The 18294-nt window shown below is 43.1% G+C and overlaps 1 protein-coding gene across 1 annotated transcript; it reads left to right on the top strand.

Annotated features, from left to right (window-relative positions):
- The first annotated feature begins 3664 nt into the window (after positions 1-3664).
- On the top strand, positions 3665-17200 carry MCM5 (minichromosome maintenance complex component 5). The gene is made up of 15 exons (XM_044303722.1): positions 3665-3902; positions 5151-5277; positions 5878-6006; positions 7992-8164; positions 8243-8398; positions 8494-8660; positions 9151-9322; positions 11824-11935; positions 12064-12207; positions 12796-13038; positions 13600-13712; positions 13793-13921; positions 15770-15912; positions 15998-16125; positions 16764-17200. The coding sequence occupies exons 1-15, from the start codon at positions 3733-3735 to the stop codon at positions 16863-16865; spliced, it is 2208 nt and encodes a 735-aa protein (XP_044159657.1). The 5' UTR covers positions 3665-3732; the 3' UTR covers positions 16866-17200.
- Positions 17201-18294: the final 1094 nt, after the last annotated feature.

The following is an 18294-nucleotide window of genomic DNA, read 5'->3' as shown; positions in this document are numbered from 1 at the left end:
TATTTAATCCAGCCAACATAGCAGAGCTGAGTGACTACAGACATAGCAGAGTCAGACTACAGAAAGCAAAGTACAGCAGAAGAGGAAGGAAAGGTTCCTATTTAATCAAGCCAACATAGCAGAGCTGAGTGAGTATAGACGTAGCAGAATCAGACTACAGAAAGCGAAGTACAGCAGAAGAGGAAGGAAAGGTTCCTATTTAATCAAGGTTCCTATTTAATCCAGCCAACATAGCAGAGCTGAGTGACTACAGACATAGCAGAGTCAGACTACAGAAAGCAAAGTACAGCAGAAGAGGAAGGAAAGGTTCCTATTTAATCAAGCCAACATAGCAGAGCTAAATGAGTATAGACGTAGCAGAATCAGACTACAGAAAGCGAAGTACAGCAGAAGAGGAAGGAAAGGTTCCTATTTAATCAAGGTTCCTATTTAATACAGCCAACATAGCAGAGCTGAGTGAGTACAGACGTAGCAGTGCTGATTGTGTTTGCCTGCCAGAAGTTTAGCCTAAATCTGCTGATGAAGTTAAAGTTTGGAAGATTGTTCCATGATACAAGTTTATTCAAGTAAAGCTGTGTTCAACGTTAATAAAAGTTTGGACTCAATTATTCCTTCATCATCCAAGTTAATCACCCCCCTTTTCACTGCTTTGGATGACCACGTCTGGGATCCAGGTAGGAGCACCGTGACAAGTGCTGAAGCCACACCCAAGGGACACTATAGGCAACTCTTACACCACTATGGCAATCCTACATCTGGGTATCAACACCACTATACTTAAAGGGGACTCCATGTCCTCGTTGCTTCAATGCAACTGGCGTCACGACAACTTGCTTTATCAGAGGGCCATATATCGTAAAAACCTCTTAAAGGGTAAGGGATAAAAGAAGGAAGCCAGTCCGTTGCAATTGCAGTAGCGCCACTGCCTTCTCTCAGCTTTTCCTAGGCCGATTCATGACAGGTTCATCGGTCACATGGCCTAGGGGGCTATACAATGCACGGCACTGTGCTTGGTGAGCACGGAGAAGGCCGCAGCGTTCACAAGAGCACTGGTGTGGGGGGTTGCCGGGTGTTGGACCCCCAGTGATCAGATACTGATGACCTATCCAGAGGATAGGTCATCAGTATTAAAGTATAACTGTCATATATTATTTTTTTTTGAGTATTGGATTGTGGTGATTAATATCTCCTTGGTGGCCCTATTTAAACTTTTCACTGTGTACTCAATTACCCCTTAATTCCACAGTTTAGTTCCCTGTACTGCCTACTTTTACCTGTGCTTAAAATCAGGTTGCTATGCAGGTCCGTCTATCTGTCGAAGGACGGAGGACGCAGAAGCAGCAGCGTGCAAGGTCAGATTACAGACAGCCAGGGACTGTAGGTAAATGATTAAAGCCAGGTCCTCCCCAGCAGCTGATAACAGTGCCTGGGCTGTGTGCACTTCTCCCTGTCCCTGCGCTTGGCAGACGCTCCCTCACTCAGCAGACTGGGACAATGCAGAGTGGAAGCAGCGCAGAGCAGGGAGGGGAGATCTGCCGTCTGCTCAGTGTATAAATGACAGCAACATGTGGTAAGAGGACCCCTTTGTGCTGCAGGAGATTAACCCTTTAGGGGGAGGGGGTTACTGGCTAGTGAGGGCAGGCGGGATTAGCCTCAGGGTGAGGGCAGTGGCGGCCATCTTAACTGAATAGTGAGATTGCAGTTTTATGCAGACTGGTTGCTAAGGGCTTAATCTTATTAAATATGGGGTAAGTCAGTCTAAGGCCGCTTTCACATGGGCGTTGCGGGAAAATGTGCGGGTGCGTTACGGGAACACCCGCAATTTTTCTGCGCGAGTGCAAAACATTGTATTGCGTTTTGCACTCGCGTGAAAAAAATCGCGCTTGTTTGGTACCCAAACCTGAACTTCTTCACAGAAGTTCGGGTTAGGGATCAGTGTTCTGTAGATTGTATTATTTCCCTTATAACATGGTTATAAGGGAAAATAATAGCATTCGGAATACAGAATGTATAGTAAAACAGCGCTGGAGGGGTTAAAAAAAATAAAAAAAAATTTAACTCACCTTAGTCCACTTGATCGCGAAGCCCGGCATCTCCTTCTGTCTCCTTTGTTGAATACATATATGAAAATTGAAATAAGGGTCTAAGTGTGACAGTTATCCTTTAAGGTCTCGGAAAACTCTTTTAAAGGGGCCCTGGAATAAAAATACAATACCTCCCAACTTTTGAAAATCACAAAGAGGGACAATATGAGTGGCGCACGTCGCGGCAGTTTTTTTTCATACTAGGCCACGCCTCTAACTCCGCCCAAAGCATAATTACCGACTCAGTCAGAACTGCAGCAGCTGGGGATCGGTTAGGTGAGTGTAAGTTCCTTTATTGTTTTTTATAGCAGGTGGCGCCCCGGGACAATTTTTTTTCTTGCGCTTCAATATCCATTTAAATATTCGCACATAAATCATCGGATTATAGATATTTTAAGGTCCAAATTGCACCAAATAATCAAGTTATGGTCCAATATACAGGTAGAAACCATACAGACTCTTTAGTAAGGGGCAATTTAGTAAATGTATTAATGCACATTCAAGCATTAATTCCCCAGGTCAAAAAGAGAGAGGCATAAAATAAACTAAAAGCGGCTCCATGTTGTAGGCGGGACCAAACTCACAGAAGGTTGGGCAACACAAGTAGGCAGGGCCAAAAGAAGTAGGCGGAGCATAAATTACTGTCTTAGCAGAAGAAAATAGCGCTGTGCGCCACAAAATACCGCTGCATTCACCACAGCATTCAATTGTATCGTCTTCCCAAGGACGGTAACATAATTGAGTTTAGAAAGGCACCTGTGGCCCTGATGCTCCTACCATTAATTAATGCTGAAAGGGTCAGGTGGTTATGTACCCGGCCTGTGGCCATGAGGAGGGTTCGGACGGACCCCCTGGGCATCGGCCCATCAGGAAATCTCCCTGTAGGGTCTATGGCCAGTCCGCCCCTGTCTACTATCCACAACCCTCCCTAAAAATATAATAAATGAAAGTTAATACATGAAATAGATGTAAAACACACAGATTGTGCACCATAAAAGGGTTGTCCAGAAACTTGATATCAATAGCTCTTCCCTAGGATAGGCCTTCAATATCAGATAAGGGAGAGGCTGACATCCAGGACCACCGCCAATCACCTCTTCTGTACTTCCAGCTTCATAAATAGGAACTGGAGCCAAACAGCTCCATCCATGCTGATGGAGGCATCATGGAGCTGGTCAGTGGAAGTGTGGGTACCACACCCCTTGCTGATCTTATATTGATGGCCTGTGTAGGTCATCATTCATACACTACAACATACATGAACAAGTACAGTAAACCTCCAAGTATCATTACTGTACTATATAGAAGCAGACATTTTCACGGAGACCACATGAAATTCGGTTAGAAACCCAGTGGGCTCTAACAAAATGACTCCACATATGACGACGTGTATTCAGACGACACTTCGCACTCTAGCAAACATGGACTATTCGCGCATGCGTGTCCCAGTTTATAGCGTAAACCCCACCCATATAGATTTTTATTTTTTATTTTTTTTAGGCCTCCCTGCTCATTAACCAATAGAAAACAAGAGTGGGCGGTGTTTCCCTCGGTGGCGCCGATTCTGCTTTGGCGCGAAAGTAGTCTTTTCGCGCGCTTTCAGTTCCTAGACAGGTCGCCATTCTGCGGATCCCTTCTCTCTGCCATCATGTCCGGCTTCGACGACCCCGGTATCTTCTACAGCGACAGTTTTGGGGGAGAGCAGCAGGCGGGGGAAGAGGGGCAAGTCAAGAGGTCGCAGCTGAAGAAGCGCTTTAAGGAATTCCTGCGCCAGTATCGCTATGGCACCGACCGCACCGGCTTCACCTATAAATACAGGTCTGAACGGAGTACTGCGGTAACGCGCCGACAATGCGGACGAGAGTGTTTAGACCCAGAGATGAGCAGTGGTAGTCACTGATTATTATATATCCACACTGGCGGGCAGAGATCTGAGGCTTTTCCTCTAATATCTGATACAGAAGTGAAGCACTTCTCCTTTAAGACAGACCTAGCTCTGCCCTGCTCCATACGAGTTATAGTGACCGAGATCAGCGCCCTCCATACTGTCCGTACATGTGGTGGTCCGGATCATCAGTGGGAAGGGGATCGGCCTCCAGTAACTGGCCAATAAGGAGTTAATGAATACATTGGTTGCTGATGGGATATATACCGTGTGTGTGTATAATATATATTATATAGTGTGTGTGTGTGTATAATAATTGAATCCATTTGTACAGAAAAATACCGCCCACTAGGGCGCTATAGATGTCTTAGACAAGGCTCTATTCAGACGTCCACACTTTGGGTCCGGATCCGGTGCGAACCCATTCATTTTCAATGGGGGCGGAAAAGATGCGGACAGCACACAGTGCCGCTGCTCCGCAAAAAAATAGAATATGTCCTATTCTTGTCCGCAGCTGCAGACAAGAATAGGGATTTCTATTGGGGTGCCGGCCCGACACTGTGGGCGTGTGACTGGACCCTTACTTCTCCATAGATATCTCGTATATAATGTGAATAGAGCCTAACTATGGTGGACCTGAGCTAGTTTCCCACAACGCACCTCCATCTCCAGAGCCTAGTTCGCCAGATTTGGGTCAAGAACACAGTGGGGGAGGTTTGTCAGACTGGCTTAGTTGCCGATAGCAACCAATTAGATTCCACCGCTCCTTTAAAAAATGAAAGGTGGAATCTGGTTGCTATGGGCAACTAAGCCAGTTCTACTTTACCCCAGTTTGATGAATCTTGCCTGGTCTCTTCCTTATACCTGATCTATGTGTTGGCTCCACTTCTGGTTTTTGATTTACAATCCCTGATGGAAATCACTTTAGTGTCGGGTGAACTAGGCCTAAGACGTGAGGATCGGTGATGGAGGAGACTGGTCTTTACCTCACCCTCCTGAGAACTGACCTCTGACTTGTGGCTATCCGGCTGTTGCTAAGCTAAAGCTTCCATGGTGTCTTGATAACTTGTGTCTGTCAGGACAGGATGGGAGTTGTAGTTTTGCAGTAGCCCAGTTAGTGTTGCATTTGCGTTGTTTTGTCTTTAATTTTTCTATTCTTTGTGAATTTTTATTCATTTCAGAGATGAACTCAAGCGGCACTATAACCTTGGAGAGTACTGGATCGAGGTGGAGATGGAAGATCTGGCTAGCTTTGATGAGGACCTTGCAGACTATCTTTATAAGCAGCCCACAGAACATCTTCAGCTGGTAAGTGATGCCTTAAAGAGGTTATCCAAGACTATACAAATGTCCCCCATGTGCCAGGCCCCTCACAATGAGTATATGTACCCCGTCACCCGTGATGCTAGGGAGGCTCGCCCCCGCCTGCCACCAGATGTTTTCATCCACGCACGGGGAGAAGCCCGGCACATGGGGGACATTTTTATAGTACTGGATAAAGGGGTTCCAAGGGATTTTTTTATTGATGGCCTTATGCTCTGGGTAGGCCATCAATATCTGATTGGCAGGACCCCCACGGATCAGCTGTTCAGGCGCTAGCTCCAGCACTACACGCCTCCGTCCATTGTGTCGAGGATAGAGCTCTACTGCAGCACTGCTCCTGTTCATGTCAATGAGAGTAACGCTGCAGTAACTGGCTTCATTCACTGCACGATGGATGGGGCCGTGTAGTGCTGGAGCTACCCTTGATCAGCGGGGTGCAGCAGCTGTCCTGTCCGCTCTTATATCCAATGCGACACAAACACGTTATCTGATGGCATATTATATGCAATATTATGTATAATAATATAGTTTTGCCTGTGACCTTCGGGTAAAATGTTAAACTTTATAAACTTAATCTTATCTTAGTTGGAGGAAGCCGCCCAGGAGGTGGCAGATGAGGTGACACGTCCACGTCCTGCAGGTGAAGAAGCTGTGCAAGAAATTCAGGTCATGCTGCGCTCTGATGCTAACCCTGCCAACATTCGGAATCTGAAGGTATTTACATGGCTGACATTTCATTGGGTCAGGATTACATTGTGACACAAGGTCACGTCTTCAAGTGTTCGTCCTGGTATCAGATGTTGCGAGCTCTTTCTCAAGATGTGATTGAATTTACAGTCAGGTCCATAAATAGAGACATTGACACAATTCTAACATTTTTGGCTCTATACACCACCACAATGGATTTGAAATTAAAAGAACAAATGTGCTTTACCTGCAGACTGTCAGCTTTAATTTGAGGGCATTTACATCCAAATTAGGTGAACGGTGCAGGAATTACAACAGTTTGCATATGTGCCTCCCACTTGCTCAATCGGATTCAGGTCAGGTGATTGACTTGGCCATTGCATAACATTCCACTTCTTTCCCTTAAACTCTTTGGTTGCTTTTGCAGTATGCTTTGGGTCATTGTCCATCCGCACTGTGAAGCGCCGTCCAATGAGTTCTGAAGCATTTGGCTGAATATGAGCAGATAATATTGCCCAAAACACTTCAGAATTCATCCTGCTGCTTTTGTCAGCAGTCACATCATCAATAAATACAAGAGAACCAGTTCCATTGGCAGCCATACATGCCCACGCCATGACACTACCACCACCATGCTTCCCCCATGAGGTGGTATGCTTAGGATCATGAGCAGTTCCTTTCCTTCTCCATACTCTTCTCTTCCCATCACTCTGGTACAAGTTGATCTTGGTCTCATCTGTCCATAGGATGTTGTTCCAGAACTGTGAAGGCTTTTTTAGATGTCGTTTGGCAAACTCTAATCTGGCCTTCCTGTTTTTGAGGCTCACCAATGGTTTACATCTTGTGGTGGATCCTCTGTATTCACTCTGGTGAAGTCTTCTCTTGATTGTTGACTTTGAAACACATACACCTACCTCCTGGAGAGTGTTCTTGATCTGGCCAACTGTTGTGAAGGGTGTTTTTCTTCACCAGGGAAAGAATTCTTCGGTCATCCACCACAGTTGTTTTCCGTGGTCTTCCCGGGTATTTTGGTGTTGCTGAGCTCACCGGTGCGTTCCTTCTTTTTAAGAATGTTCCAAACAGTTGTTTTGGCCACGCCTAATGTTTTTGCTATCTCTCTGATGGGTTTGTTGTGTTTTTTCAGCCTAATGATGGCTTGCTTCACTGATAGTGACAGCTCTTTGGATCTCATCTTGAGAGTTGACAGCAACAGATTCCAAATGCAAATAGCACACTTGAAATGAACTCTGGACCTTTTATCGGCTCATTGTAATTGGGATAATGAGGAAATAACACACACCGGGCCATGGAACAGCTGAGAAGCTAATTGTCCCTTAACAAGTGGGAGGCACATATGCAAACTGTTGTAATTCCTACGCAGTTCACCTGATTTGGATGTAAATACCCTCAAATTAAAGCTGACAGTCTGCAGTTAAAGCACGTCTTTGTTTCATTTCAAACCCATTGTGGTGGTGTATAGAGCCAAAAATGTTAGAATTGTGTTGATGTCCCAATATTTATGGACCTGACTGTATTTGGTTAAAGGGGTTTTCCGAGACTGATATATTTGGCCTAGCCTCAGAATAGGCCATTAATGTGACTTAGCGGGGGTCCGAATCCTGACACCCCTGCCAATCAACTGTTTGAGGTGGCCTTTTGGCAGCATACCAAGCACAGTGCCTTCCATTGTATAGTGGATGTGCTTGGTATTGCAGCACATACCCATTCACTGAAATGGTACTGGGCTGCGTCAAGGACGCGTGACATAGCAGGACTAGGAAGAGGACACAGGCTCACTGGAGTGCCACGCCCTTGTCAAGCAGCAGATCAGCGGGAGTTGGACCATCCCACCGCTCACTTATTGATGACCTATCCTGGGGATAGGCCATCAATATGGAACACCCTTTAATTCCTCTTTGTGCTGAGAAAGAAGCCTGGGTTAGAAATATAGATTGGTAAAAGTACATTAGTGACTTGGCTATTGGTGTCTTAATTCCATATTTCTTTTGCAGTCGGAGCAGATGTCTCACCTTGTGAAGATCCCTGGTATCATCATTGCGGCTACATCTGTACGAGCCAAAGCTATAAAAATCTCCATACAATGCCGCAGCTGCAGAAACACAATCGGTAACATCCCAGTGCGACCTGGCTTGGAGGGTTATGCCATGCCACGGAAGTGCAACACGTATGTACCTGGAACAAGCGTATATCATATGTCACTTCATACACGTTCTTGTACTCAAACACTTTCTCTTGCCCACAGGGAGCAGGCAGGTCGCCCCAAGTGTCCTCTGGATCCGTACTTCATCATTCCTGACAAATGTAAATGTGTGGATTTTCAGACGCTGAAACTTCAGGAGTCTCCAGATGCAGTGCCGCACGGGGAGATGCCCCGCCATATGCAGTTGTACTGTGACAGGTAAGGTTCACTGTTCTGTGTAAATAGATTTTTGCTACGGGATGTAATTTGCACATTTCCATGTAAAACCTTTTCAATTCAAATTCTCTCCCCAGGTACCTCTGTGACAAGGTGGTTCCAGGAAATCGAGTGACAATTATGGGTATTTATTCCATTCGTAAAAGTGGCAAAACCTCCAATAAAGGCCGTGACCGAGTGGGAGTGGGAATCCGAAGCTCCTATATCCGTGTTGTTGGTATCCAAGTGGATACAGAAGGCACAGGTGAGTTGTACTGATGCCTACTTACAGGTGGCAGCAAATATACAACACTGATATCATTGCTGGTTCTACTGCAGCATTGGAAACAATCTACAGGTAAACCAGGGCATACAGTTCAGTGAATGGTTGTGTTCTAGGTCCATGCATGTAGTTGTAGCAAACCTCAAAAGGGTGCCCTTCATTTTAAACTTTTGACAGAAGTGCTCGGCTGACTGCTATACCACTACGTCCTCAAAGGAGAGTCGGTCAAGCACATCTTCTTCCCATTTGCTTTAGTGATCAGTGGTCATCTCTATACACTGACACCCCACAGATCAACATGTCTGACATATCAAAATATCCCTTTAAAGGGGCACGACTTACCTTTAAAAAATCTATTTCCTGGGATTCCTTCAACTGGACCCCTGGTGTGATGGGTTGCCTTATATGTGATTTTGTCTTAAAGCCTTTGTTTCAGCCCCTTACACACCTTTTTGCTTTTTTATGTTTAAAGGAAGGAGTGCAGCATGTGCTGTGACTCCTCAAGAAGAGGAGGAATTCCGGCGTCTTGCTTCTAAGCCTGACATTTATGAGACCATTTCCAAAAGTATCGCTCCATCAATTTATGGCAGCATTGACATTAAAAAGGCCATCGCATGTCTGCTCTTTGGTGGATCCCGTAAAAGGTGACTTTCATGCTTTCGTATATATAATGCTATAGTTAAAGGGTTGTAATTCAAGAGCTAAACCTCTGGGTGCTGGTTGGGTCTCAAACATCGCACCCACCTGTGAATTAAGTGGGTGCCATAGCCGCTGGACTGCTGCTGTCTGTTCAGGTGACTACTACAGAGCTGTCCCATGAAAGTGCATGGGGACGCCACACTTGTAATTACACCTGGTCACCACTGAAATTGCTGCGGCGAGCAGGCAAACGGAGCATAAAAGGCAGCGCTCTTCAAACAACTGATTGGCAGGGGTGCCAAAAGTTGGACCCCTGCCGATCTGATATTGATGACTTATTCTAAGGGTAGGTCATCAATACTAAAAAGCGGACAACCCCTTTAAGTTGAGCTGAGCTGCAATATCAGACGCAACCCATGGACAGGTGTGGCACTGTTTTACTTGTTCTGTACACCAATTATGTTTTGAGGCTTTTAAAATGTCAAAAACATAGATATCGGTCAGGAAATCCACTAGGCTGACACAAACGCCATTTTCTTTTATCTTGAGATTCTAAATTTAATTTATGCAATTAATAAAAAAAAATAGGGCAATTAATTATGCAAAAATATAAAATGTATATAAATCCAATATAAAACAGACATATAGATGGTGGTGTAACCCACTATTGCTTTCTCACCAGCATAAAATTATCAGAAGACTAATGAAATATATATCATACACAATTGAATATAAAAAGGATAAACACTGATTAATACTGGAAGCATAACTGATCCACTGTCTCCTAATGACAAATGAAAAATATGATATTATATCCCACTCTGCAATCATACTATGGAAATATAATTTCCCAAAGGTTTTTCCTCTACTCAGATAATGTCCAATGTCCCATTAGCAATATGCATCTTTGCTAAGAGGACAACTAGCATTAGGGAGGTGTTTAACACTATGTTCCCTCAGGATGGGGACTCTTAACTATATGCTGAGAGTAATATCTTATTAATACCACAATCAGTAAATACAAATATACGTTATCGGGTCAAGGATGAACAGGGTTTCGGGTGTGATCAGTTCTCAAAACTCTTCCAGTACACAAAAATTGATCCAAGTTTCTTTTTGTTGTTGAAGTTGTTAGTTGCAGTTTCAGTTGAAGAGTAGCTACTGTCTAACCTTTTACATGCATACTTTATACCCCATGTTATCTAAGAACTCATCCCCCTTCTAGATTAGGGATCTCCAATCAAAGTGGGTGTATTCGTATGCAGATAATGTCATTTTAACCACCGAAATACTGGGGAAAATTACATACTATTATCCATCTACCTCTAGATGGCACTGTTGTACCACATAACAATTTCAACATAAATACTGAATACGTTCAAGACCTTTTTAACCTCTCCAATATACATCAGTATTAAGGGTTTCTTCCTGACATTTTTACTTATCCATAATCTAGACATGTTTGAGTCACCATCTTCTACCGTCTTTTTAAATTCATGATAATGGGCCCTTTTACTTGGCATCCGGGTTCACATATTTAACTTGTCCACATGGATGAGTAATAATAATCAGCTCTCCTCATGAAACCCAATAAGTAGGAAGATAACTTTAATACTTTCTAAACCTTCTAAGGTTATATCCAGTCAGTGAAATATATATGGCATAAAATATATATTCTAAATGATATATATAGATATATATCTCTCGACACAGTTACACATAGATGACATATATAATTCATTGGTTAAAGAGGACCTTTCACCGATTATTACACTGTGAACTAAGAATACAGACATGGAGAGCAGCGCCTGGGGATCTCGCTGCACTTACTATTATCCCCGGGTGCCGCTCCGTTCTCCTGCTATGCCCTCCGGTCACAAAGTTATGGTAGCCGGAGTCTGCCCTTGTTCTGCTTTAGCGCTGGTAAACGGAGCGGCACCCGGGGATAATAGTAAGTGCAGTGAGATCCCCGGGCGCCGCTCTACATGTCTGTATTCTTAGTTCACAGTGTAATAATCGGTGAAAGGTCCTCTTTAAGATATGTTGCAAATCTAAATATAGCACACAGGAATATATAGAATATAATTATGAAGACATGAATGGGACATTCACACACCCAATGCTTCCTATAAGGCAGACTTTCTTAATGACTTTTGTAATGAAGTAAAATAATATATTGCTATTTAAATGGTTCTATGTCAGACACATGTCTGTAGGACCCATTATAGTATTAACAGATACACTACATCTGCTCACAATTTTTAAAAGGCAATACACATGTCCCTACAAACATTTTACCCAAACTGAACTCGACATAACCTCATCTAGGCCTGTTTCAATCCTACAGAAATATTTTAGACTTTGGTTCAGTCTGTGATTACACTTAAAGGCAATGATATTTAGATTATAATATCTTCAGATAAGACTGTACACTTATGAAAATGCATGACATGGTTTTCCAAATTTGCCGTGTTTTCTGATGTAACATTATTCAATTTTCGTTTAGACTTCCAGATGGACTAACACGCAGAGGAGACATCAACCTGCTGATGTTGGGAGACCCTGGAACTGCCAAGTCTCAGCTTCTAAAATTTGTGGAGAGGTGCTCCCCCATTGGGGTAAGAGGCATTTCTCTACTTGTAGTGAATACCTTATTCCTCCTTGTGTTCCTCCTGCTCATTGAGAACATTCACAAACATGATATAATCAGTCATATCTGATGCTAATTCAGCTTCTTCATTTGTAGGTGTATACATCCGGTAAGGGTAGTAGTGCGGCTGGTTTGACTGCATCAGTCATGAGGGATCCTGTGTCCCGTAACTTTATTATGGAGGGAGGTGCTATGGTGCTGGCAGACGGAGGCGTTGTTTGCATTGATGAATTCGATAAGGTAACTTTTATTTTATGACATTACAAATATATTGCTAGGCAGCTAAATAATGTCTAAAGGTTCACTGCAGGTGTAGATAATAGTTTTTAAGATAGTTGGACAACTTTATTAAAGGGGTATTCTGTTCTGAGACATTGATATGCCACTAATGTTGGATAGGTGTGGGTCCCACCTCTGAGACCCACACTGATCTCCAGAATGGGATCCCTGAAGAGAGCAGACAGCAAATGCTTGAGGATGCTTTACATTTCTATGGGACTTCCAGAAACAGCTGAGCCAGTGCTCGATTATCTCCACCAATCCCATATAAGTAAATGGAGTGGTGGCTGTGCTTGCTCAGTGCTCTGTCCATTCATATCTGTGAGTCTTCTTACAAATGAAAGGACTCCATGCATGTGTGGTGCACTTTTCTCCTCTTTTGAAGCCCGTTCTGGAAATAGGTGCAATTCCTATTTCTGGGGACCCTAGTGATATGCCACCAATGTCTCCAAGGAAACATCCTCTTTAATAAAAGTGCAAACATTCAGGTTAACTAAATATATTTAGTGTCTGTTTTTAGGCGTTTGACTTATGACATTAATCTTGCAGATGCGAGAGGATGACAGAGTTGCGATCCACGAGGCTATGGAGCAACAGACCATTTCTATTGCAAAAGCTGGCATCACAACCACCCTGAACTCTCGCTGCTCCGTGCTCGCTGCTGCCAATTCAGTGTACGGGAGATGGGATGATACAAAGGGTGAGGAGAACATCGACTTCATGCCCACCATCCTATCAAGATTTGACATGATCTTCATCGTGAAAGATGAACACAATGAGCAGAGGGACATGGTGAGGATATTTTAGAGTGCCCATAAAATATTGCTTTCGAGAAAATGTAATTAAGGGGAGATCTTGATCACACTGTCCTGTTAAGGCTACTTTCACACTCTCATTCAGATAATACAACCGTCTGTATCCGTTCAGAACTGGTCCATTTGTATTATCTTTAACATAGCCAAGACGGATCCGTCCTATAATCGCCATTGAAAATCAATGGAGGACGGATCAGTTTGGCTCAGTTTCATTAGAAGGACACCAAAACGCTGCAAGCATTGTTTTGGTGTCCTGTCTCCATTCTGCTTTGGAGACGAACTGATGCATTTAGAGCGAATCCTTTTCCATTCAGAATGCATTAGAATGCAAACTGATCTGTTTTGGACCGCTTGTGAGATCCCTGAACGGATCTCACAAACAGACAAAACGCAAGTGTGAAAGTAGACTAAGCTGCACAATTCATCTAGAGGCCAGGCAGCGTACAGCCACTGCGCTTCTAGGCTTTGCGGGCATCTTGTTTATAGCACTCCTGTGTTTTTATTCTTTCTGAATATCTTTCACTATTTTTCTTCACAGATCCTTGCTAAGCATGTGATGAATGTACATCTTAGTGCGCGGACACAAACTCAGGCTGTAGAGGGAGAGGTGGATCTCAATACCCTGAAGAAATTCATTGCTTATTGCAGAACGTAAGTCCTGTCCTTTAGCATTGCATGCATGTTGAACTTAAGACTTCAGTGTCTTTACTTGTGTATTCTACATACTACAGTAAATGTGGCCCTCGTCTGTCAGTGGAAGCAGCAGAAAAGCTTAAAAATCGTTACGTCCTCATGCGTAGTGGTGCCCGTGAACATGAGAGGGAGGCTGAAAAGCGATCCAGTATCCCCATAACAGTCAGGTATGGAAAGTAATTCTCACTTGTGTGGCCTTTAAATTTGATGTGTCCTTCTCAAACTAATAAAATTATAAACAAATGTATGTTTAACGAGCCGTCCATGATCCCTACCTAGTGTGGTCAGCAGTTTTGCAGGGTCAGAACTGCTGGCATAACACCTTTTAGGCCAGTTTCAGATTAGCAAATTCACAGCAAAAAATGCACTGCGTGTGTGAGCATGATTTTCCATTCTGAACTCTGTTCCTGTAACAGGAGATCACTATTATAATTTTAGAACTGTGTCCCTGCCTGACATAATGATGTCAGTACAAATCATTACAGCAGATATCAGGCAGGGACACACAGCATTATAAATCATTATAATGCCTTGCTGTGCCATTATAAGAACAGACTGGGAATTTGCGCTCCCACAGTTTCTTGGAGTGAACTTGCTTGTGTGAAACTGGCCTGTAATCCCTGTTGAAGTATCTGCACCCTTGTCCAGTAGGGTTAAAAAATAAATAAATCTCTTTATTCAGTGCCAAGCTCCCTTCTGCTTCCAGTCCCCGTTTGAAAGAATGCGTGTAATGTCTTCATTCACGTTACCTCTTCCATCCAATCAATTGCCTCTGCAGTCATGCTGATCTCGGTTATGAGGTGGAGTAAACTAGAGTGCGTTTGTCTGGCCCCGAGAGCCCATGATCTTCCTACTGCACCCCCAACAACGTTTGGAGATTGGCAAGAAGTATACGTTTTAATTTACAGGGCCATGCCGCTTTAAAGGGAATCTTTTATCTCTGAACACCCCTAAACCCCCCCCCCCCCACCATTAAGAGTTCATTCACACGTCCGCAGTGTTTTGTGGATCTGCACACCGGGTCGGCAGCTGCGGACAAGAATAGGACATGCGGATGTGGACAGCACACTGTGTGCTGTACGCATCCTTTCCCTCCCCATTGAAAATGAATGGGTCCGCACCCAAAGTGCAGACGTGTGAATGGACCCTAAGTGGTGTATAGCGTAAGTGTTGCTGAATCTGTCATTTTTATCTTAAAGAGGACCTTTCATCGGTCCAAACATTGTGAACTAAGTATCATAACATATACAGCGGCGCCCGGGGATCTCACTGCACTTACTATTATCCCTGGGCGCCGCTCCGTTCTCCCGTTATGTCCTCTGGTATGTTTGGGAACTTGGGTATAGTAGGCGGAGACTTAGGGGACATGGTTATAGTAGGCGGAGACTGCCCTTGTTCTCCCAGGCTGTGAGCTTTGTGCTGCGATTAGCCAGCGCTACAGCCTAGGAGAAGGAGACGCCCAGCAGAACAAGGGCAGTCTCTGCCTACTATAACCAAGTCCCTGAGCATAACGGGAGAACGGAGCGGCGCCCAGGGGTAATAAGTACAGTGAGATCCCTGGGCGCTGCTGTATATGTCATGATACTTAGTTCACAATGTTTGGACCGATGAAAGGTCCTCTTTAATACTTGCATTCTGATGCTGTGTTCCCACAAACAGCAGGAAAATGCATTGAGAGGACTCCTCTTTGAGTCCTCTCATTATGTGTGTGTGAGCTCAGGAGTCCTCTCAATCCAGCGTCAGAATGCAAGTAAGCGTGAAGATTAAAATGACCTAACTGGACTCTGCATCACTTACACTATACATCGCATGCTCTAGTTTGGGGTGTTTCAGGGCTGACAGATTCCCTTTTAATTCACACATCTGCTTCATAAATTTCGAACTAAATGCACCATTTTGCACAAGAAGTGTCAGATTGTGGTGCACAAATGTTTCTTTCCATAAGTGGATCACATTATTTATTTAAAAAAAAGTGCAATTTTGCAGTTTTCTAAATATTAGCGATTAATTTGCAGACAATTGGAAGCCGTTGTCCGGATTTCAGAATCTCTTAGCAAGATGAAATTACAGCCCTTTTCCACAGAAACCGATATAGATGAGGCTCTGCGTTTGTTCCAGGTGTCCACGCTGGACGCTGCCATGTCAGGAAGTCTTGCTGGTAAGTAGAACCTGAGAAAACAACCTAAAATTTTGTGGAATTGCGATTATGCATGGTGCTATTCTGATTGTTCACTCCCCCTCAGGAGTGGAAGGGTTCACCACACAAGAGGACCAGGAGATGCTGTCCCGTATCGAGAAGCAGATGAAGAGGAGGTTTGCCATTGGCTCTCAGATTTCTGAACACAGCATCATCCAGGATTTCCTCAAACAGGTGAAAATGATGTAGATGACATTTTACAAAATGTATTGGACCCAGTACTCAGACACAGCATTTGTAGTGTGCGTAAATGTCCCTCACTGACGTTGAGATAGATTTGACCCTGAAGTTTTAGTGCTGTTACCACTGGGGAAAATGGCTCTATATAATGCTGTTTTCGGAGGCATATTTTGAGCATTATAGACAGTTTTATTGTGACAAGCAACATGCAACTGTATACAACGATGTAGTCGACCATGCTGTTCTATATGACAAAAGTTTGTGGCATGAATGGGGGCCTGTGGATAGGATGGGAGCTTTCCCAGCACATATGCCAGACTTAGATTGCAAATACAATGTCGATATGCCCCCGGTTTGTTTGTTTGACCGTTTTCTAAGTCGACAGTTGCAATTTATTTGAATTTTAAGATTTGGAACAAAACTTTGAGCCTTCCTCTTACCTGGCAGTCTAGCAGCCAGTTATGTTTGCTTGCATCAGGTAAAGCTAGTCATACGCATTAGATAAATGTCGGACGAACCCGCTGAACATCTAATGTGTATGCTGTCCTCCCGACAGCAGATTTGGGAGGGCACTTTGAATTTTGTTGCCTGATTTTTATTTTTAAATTATCTTATTTCTTTTTCTCCCCCAGAAATACCCAGAACATGCGATTCACAAGGTTCTGCATCTTATGATGAGACGCGGTGAAATCCAGCATCGTCTTCAGCGTAAAGTCCTATTCCGCATTAAATAATGCAGAAGAGTGCGGAACCCGTATGTGGAGTATGGTCACCATATTGAAGTTGTGTAGCTTTGTGCTAGGACTTGGATAATTCCCTCTGCAGGAATATGTAAATACGCTCAAAGAATTGCAAAAGCTACAGGTCAAGAGGGGCTTATGTATATAAATGACCCATTGGGCGAGTAGGGTAGAGATTTTCTTATGTTTAACATTAGATAATTGACATCCTATAATGTATAATGTGCTCCTGTTCTAATGTATGTAGTAGTTATGCTTTCTCTCTGTGAGCCTCTACTTAAAAACAGTTCCTAAGTGAGCAAAAATCTAATAAAAATGTTATATTCAGATGGCTTGTTGCGTTTTCTTTAAATCTTATGCTTTCATTATTACTTGTCAAACTTTTAATGGCAACCTGAATCTTCCTTACTGTTAGAATATAATAGGGGAGATTTACTAAGCCTGTTGCACCAGAATTATGGCAGAAAATGCGCCAAAAAGAATGATATATTTGGTGAAAATCTAAATGCCAACTGTTTTCTCCAGAATTTACCATAAAGAATGCATCACATTTATTATCCTCTTATCGGCAGAAATAGCTCAGATTGTTGCGGACAATTAAGCCAGCTTATGTGGTGGTTTGTGTAAAAAGTCGCATTTATGGCAGAAAGATGCAACTTTTTGACAAAGTTGTATTTATGAATAGAAAACTCGTCGTGGGAACAAGTGATCAGTAAGTATTAACAGGATGTATTTATCTTTATCTAATATAAATGAGCTAAACAGCAGGGTTGTCAGAAAATTGACATAAAACCATTTAAAAAAAAAAAAAAGTCTGAGAACTTGCACTTTACCACTGGAAATGTCACAAATATGTTTAAAAAGTGGGGGCTGAAATGGAACATTTTGGTTTAAAGTCGCATTTTAGTGCCACTGGTGTTAAATATTGCAAAATAGGAGGATAATCAGGTTTATATTTTAAAGTCACACTTTAAAAGTGGCATGTGTCTTGATGGGGATGTGAAACAAATGACCACTTTTTGATTTAGCTTTTTTTTTTTTTTTTTTTTTTTTTTTTTCATTTTACAACTTTTTTTGCAATAAAACCCCCTTTTATAAAAGGAAAAAAATCTTTTTGCATCGCTGCTTCCCAAGACCCATAATTGTATTTTTCTTTTTATGGAGTTGCGTGAGGGCTTTATTTTTTTGCAGGAGAACTTGTATTTTTCTCTTTGGAGTAAATGGCGCTTTTTGATTGCTTCGTATGTGTGTGTGTGTGTGTGTGTGTGTGTGTGTGTGTATATATTCCCATGACAGCACATCCTGAGACTGACTTCTCTGATAGCACAGGAAAAAACAGTTTTAAAACCCCACCTCTACCCCTCGTCACCAGTGTTTTTTTGTTTTTTTTTGTTTTTCCTGTCCTACCAGGGAAGGAAGACCA

Source organism: Bufo gargarizans, chromosome 8 (genome assembly GCF_014858855.1).
Source record: "Bufo gargarizans isolate SCDJY-AF-19 chromosome 8, ASM1485885v1, whole genome shotgun sequence".
In the NCBI taxonomy this organism is placed as follows: Eukaryota; Metazoa; Chordata; class Amphibia; order Anura; family Bufonidae; genus Bufo; species Bufo gargarizans.
This window is presented reverse-complemented; position numbering and strand designations above follow the sequence as displayed.

Excerpts from the sequence above, each read along its gene's own strand:
- MCM5 (XM_044303722.1), top strand. The coding sequence starts at position 3,733 with ATGTCCGGCTTCGACGACCCCGGTATCTTCTACAGCGACAGTTTTGGG. Across the intron at positions 5,278-5,877 it reads CCACAGAACATCTTCAGCTG|TTGGAGGAAGCCGCCCAGGA; the intron begins GTAAGTGATGCC and ends ATCTTATCTTAG. Across the intron at positions 12,208-12,795 it reads GCATTGATGAATTCGATAAG|ATGCGAGAGGATGACAGAGT; the intron begins GTAACTTTTATT and ends TTAATCTTGCAG.